The sequence below is a fragment of the Elephantulus edwardii genome, unplaced genomic scaffold, assembly GCF_000299155.1.
Source record: "Elephantulus edwardii isolate Elephantulus edwardi_28Jun2011 unplaced genomic scaffold, EleEdw1.0 scaffold00111, whole genome shotgun sequence".
Taxonomy (NCBI): Eukaryota; Metazoa; Chordata; class Mammalia; order Macroscelidea; family Macroscelididae; genus Elephantulus; species Elephantulus edwardii.
This window is the reverse complement of record NW_006399861.1, coordinates 9,677,310-9,681,999: the sequence shown is the minus strand read 5'-3', so window position 1 is coordinate 9,681,999 and position 4,690 is coordinate 9,677,310. Positions and strand designations below refer to the sequence as shown.

At 37.5% G+C, this 4,690-nt stretch overlaps 1 protein-coding gene and 1 pseudogene across 1 annotated transcript in view; both read left to right on the top strand.

The window, feature by feature from the left end:
- OGDH (oxoglutarate (alpha-ketoglutarate) dehydrogenase (lipoamide)) overlaps positions 1-4,690 on the top strand; it is a 140,153-nt gene that overhangs the window by 80,011 nt on the left and 55,452 nt on the right. The window contains exon 5 of the mRNA XM_006892168.1: positions 3,456-3,571. Coding sequence (XP_006892230.1) covers positions 3,456-3,571 — 116 coding nt within the window. The remainder of the gene's footprint in view (positions 1-3,455; positions 3,572-4,690) is intronic.
- LOC102862173 overlaps positions 4,409-4,690 on the top strand; it is an 8,274-nt pseudogene continuing 7,992 nt past the window's right edge.

Sequence of the window (4,690 nt, the reverse complement as noted above, 5' to 3'; positions counted from 1 at the left end):
ATTTGCATCTCTCTTAGAGCTAGGGATTGTGAACATTTCTTCATGTGCTTGTTTGCCATCTGAATGTCTTCTTTGGTGAAGTGTCTGTTCATATCCTGTGCTCATTTTTCGATTGGATTATTTACCTTTATCTTGTTGTGGTGTCAAATGCTTTTTGTTCATCAGTTAATATTGTCATAATATCTTTAACCATTTAATGTGATAGATTACTTTGATTTAGTTTTTAATATATTTTAAAATTTTTCTGTTTTCATTAAAAGTTAACACAGCAGTTTAGGTCCCCCCCCCCTTTTTTTTTTTTTTTTTTGTTAGTCCAGAGGTAAGGGGAGAGGAAATCATGGTTGACTGTCCTCTTCCTTTGCACTTTTAGGTTCCCATTTAACAATGTGTGCATTGGTCAGTGACGTTGATTACGTTGATCACAATATTCTTAAGTATTTCTTTTTTCTCACCTTCTTTTTTTGTTTCTTCTTAAGTATTTCTGTTCTGCTTGGTCCATTTCTGTTAATCTTATTTCCCTGTCTTCTTATATTCTTAACTTTGCTTAAAGGTAATCAGTGATTTGAAACAACATGTATTTGAATTGCCGAATGGAAAATCAATTTGCATTGTAAACTTAAACCAAGTCACACAGTAAGTTAAAAATATTTATGTGAAAGAATAAGCAAAATGTGGTATATACAAAAATTAAATGAATACATTGCTGTTCTTTGATTGATTTTTTTAGGGATTTGAGGCTCTGCTGTGCCTTTTTCTCTCCTACTGGGATCTGTCTGTTACAGTATCTTCTGAGTCTTTTGTTTTCTTCTTTCCTGGTGCCTCTGGATAAATAGAGACCAGTATAGTCCTATTTTAGATGGCTACTGACAAGCTTTCTTTTTTTTTTGTTATTATTATTAATGTTAATGAAAGTTTACAGAGACTTTGGATTTCCATTCATTCATTGTTGCACTTTTCTCCCTGCTTACCCCTCCCCCCCATTTGGCTCTTCTCTTTGAAAAGTAAATGAAAAAATTATTGCATTGTTATACAATCCCTCCCACCAACTCCACTCCACTATGCAGCCTTTGTTCTGGACACCAGTCATGACAGTAATACCTAATCATGTATCCCTTATAAGCAGTTCTCTCTCTGTTTCAATGCAGTATACATTATTTATCCCCACTGTTTTAAAACAGTGGCACTATGCAATATTTGTCCTTTTGTGTCTGAGATATTTCAGTTAGCATAATATCCTCCAGGATCACCCATTTTGTATAATATTTCATGAGTTCCTTGTTTTTCAATGCAGCATAGTATTACATTGTGTGAATGTACCATCGCTTCTCTGTCCATTCATTTGTTGATGGGCACTTGGGTTGTTGCCAGCTCTTTGCTACTGCTAATAAAGCAGAAATAAACATGAGTGTGCATATGTCTGCTTGGGTGGAAGTTAGGGTTTCTTTAGGACAAATTCCCAGTAGTAGAATTGCTGTGTCAAATGGTATTTTCTACATGCAACTTTTTGAGAAAGTGCCATACAGCCTTCCATAGTGTTTGCACCATTTTACACTCCCACCAACAGTGAATAAGGATTCCAGTTTCTCCACAACTTCGCCAGCATTTGATGTTTGCTCTTCTGTTAAGTTTTGCTATTCTGACTGGAGTGAGATGATATCTCATGGTTGTTTTGATTTGCATCTCTCTTAGAGCTGGGATTTTGAACATTTCTTCATGTGCTTGTTGGCCATCTGAATGTCTTCTTTGGTGAAGTGTCTGTTCATAACCTGTGCCCATTTTTCTATTGGATTATTTACCTTTATCTTATTATGGTGAGAGCTTATTATTTCTTAGAGAAGAAAGTTACTGGTCTCTGGACTACCTCTACCCAAAGGTAGGTGGATTTTATTTTGCCAAACAGGCTGCATGGTGATTGTCAGTGAGCCAGTCTGCATGTGTTGAGAACAGTCTTTCACTTGTCTTGTGATTACCGTCCTCATTCCTGATAGACTCATGAAAGGAAAGGGGTGGACAGGTTTAATGACCATTGCTAATGTCATTGTCTTCTTTTTTTGATATATAGTTTATTATAGGGAAAAGCCAAATTTACTTTTAATAAAACAAAAATTACTTAGGACATAGAGTTCTCTTTTAAAACTTTAAAAGCTATATCTTAAAAAAAAACACAACAAAAACTCAAATTGTATCTTAATGCTTAAGAGAAATGAAGGCAGTTTTGCCCAAACTTGACTTGAAATAGTGTTATTTGGGGAGTTTCTTAGGCCTACCGAAGATGTTGTGGCCTCAGAGTAGGCATTTTCATTATTTTCTCCACGAATCTTTTGGACAGGATTGTGTTTGCAAATGATTGTTCTAATCTCATACCTTAAGTCTTACAGTTGCATTTCTTTGCATTTACTTTAATGAGGAAGCAATGAAAGCATGTTATATGTGCTGGAGACTTTACATATTTCCCCTTTCATTCTTGGAAGTTGAGACTATAATAGTATAAAATACTTAAGAATTAATGATTCCTTGTATACCTTTACTGTACTTCAGCAATACATTATCTCTGGAGAGGTGGCCAAACTGTAAAAGGAACCTGTGAGCATCATGAAGAGAAACATGTCCAGTGTGTTTCCCCTCTGATCATTATTGGGATATGAATTAACGGCAAATAAAGAGCCTTCCCATTTGTTTTTGTCCATTTGAAATACACTAACAAACAAGGAAGCACTTTGCACTTTGCTGTTTGTTATTATAGTAAATCTCTCTGATTTAATTTTTGGGAGGAAGATGAGCTTTGTGACTGCTGACTATACTACGTGTAAGAGAGATATAGAAGGCAGTGTTTAGGGTATTTTTGTAAGAAAGCTATCATTAGCTACAGGATGGTACTACCTTTATTGCCCTACTTTAATTCTGCTATGGACCAGACTGGTTTTGTGGTAATGCATCTTTTCAACTTTTTGTCACTACTGCTTGCATATTTTATTGTCATATTATACCTAAATAATTTGCTACTCTATCATAATTTCTCATTTTTATACTTTAGTTCGCTTCTTAACTATTTTTACTTGCTTTTTAGATTGACTTGCTTGTCGCCACTTTGTGATTCATTCCATTCCCAACTTGAGTTATTGGCCTTGGGACTTTGAAATAAATTTGTCTCTAACTTGTGAATAGTTTGTACTCTACTGAAAACAGTCCTGTGCCTAACATGAAGCTTTCCCTGGTTTACTAGTGATATCCAGAGATCTCAGCTATTTCAAAAATTGTATTTCTGGCTATAAAATAGAATCCATTTTCATATAAATCCATCGGGGTTTTATCATGTGACTTTTTTTCCCTCTTCATTTTTCTTCTCTGGGAAAAGTTCCTTCCCTTTTCCATGAAATGTTAGTCCCTATGTGACTATTTCATGTTTTATAAAGACATGTCTCATCTGGCTTGTCCTGCCCACAATAATCCTGCAGGGTTTTATGGACTGCATGAATCTGACCTCGACAAAGTCTTCCACTTGCCCACCACAACCTTCATTGGGGGAAATGAATCTGCTCTTCCACTTCGAGAGATCATTCGTCGACTAGAGGTAAGAAATATGATTCAAATTTCCAAAACAATATTACATACTTGTCAAATCCTATGTGGACAGTATGGCCTCATAATATTTTTGTGTGTTTTGTATTTTTACAAGTTTAATGGAAAGGGAACTTGCTTCCTGTTTTGTAGCCTCCAAATAGAATTCCTTGGTTCCACAATAAAACCATAGAAAGAGAAGGAAGATGTGCATCCCTAAGCTAGTGAGAGTTTATTTTTAGCATATGATGGTTTCCACCTTCAGGCATGCTGGTTCCCAAAGCAATGGTCTACCCTCTCCCTCTTCTCCTTACCTCTTCCACTTCTCTTGTCCTGTTTTATCTTTTATTTTCCTCCTCCTTTACTGGTTTTATGTTAATATTTAGCTTCGAGGGACATCATTCACATGCTTTGTAGCGCAGTGGTTAGAAATGTAGGCTGTAGAAGTAGACTGTTTAAGCCTTTGTCAGCTTTGGACAACTTAACCTCTCTGAAAATCCATTCTTTCTTTGGTACCAGAAAACTTAAGTATGACAGTCATTTCATAGGAGTTGTTAATAGCGATTGAATCATCTGATGTGTGGCAGTCCCGTGTACAAAATGAAATACTATCTAATCAGACTGTGATCCTCATTGTTTAGGTTACCAGACCTTCATAGCCTCAGCATGTAAGTTCTAAAACCTGCCCAACATCATTGAGTTAGGTAGACTTAATAAGATGTTTTGTGCCCAGAAGCTTGTTCCTGTTAATGACGTTCATCTTCATAAAGAATTTGAGTTTAGGGGCCGAGTTTGAGACAGTAACGACTAGCGGGAGTTTGACTGAGGCAGGTGGTGAAGCACCTGTACGATGACCTGGCCAAGGGTGGGGGCCTGACTGGGGAGTGGTGATGGGGCGCCGTGGGAAGAGAAGCAGAGCGGCGGGTATTGGGGGGGGTAGCAGTGGCTGGGTGTGGGGGGATAAGTAGTGATGAGGAGTGGCAGTGGGGGTCAGGGGGCCAGCAGCGGTGGAAAGTGGGGGCAGTAGCAGGGCGCTGGGGAAAGGAAAGCTATTGGTTGACTAAAAACCTTGGGGCTTCACAAATTTGAAGTCCAACAATGTCAACAGCAGTTGCTGCTCAGGATTGTATTT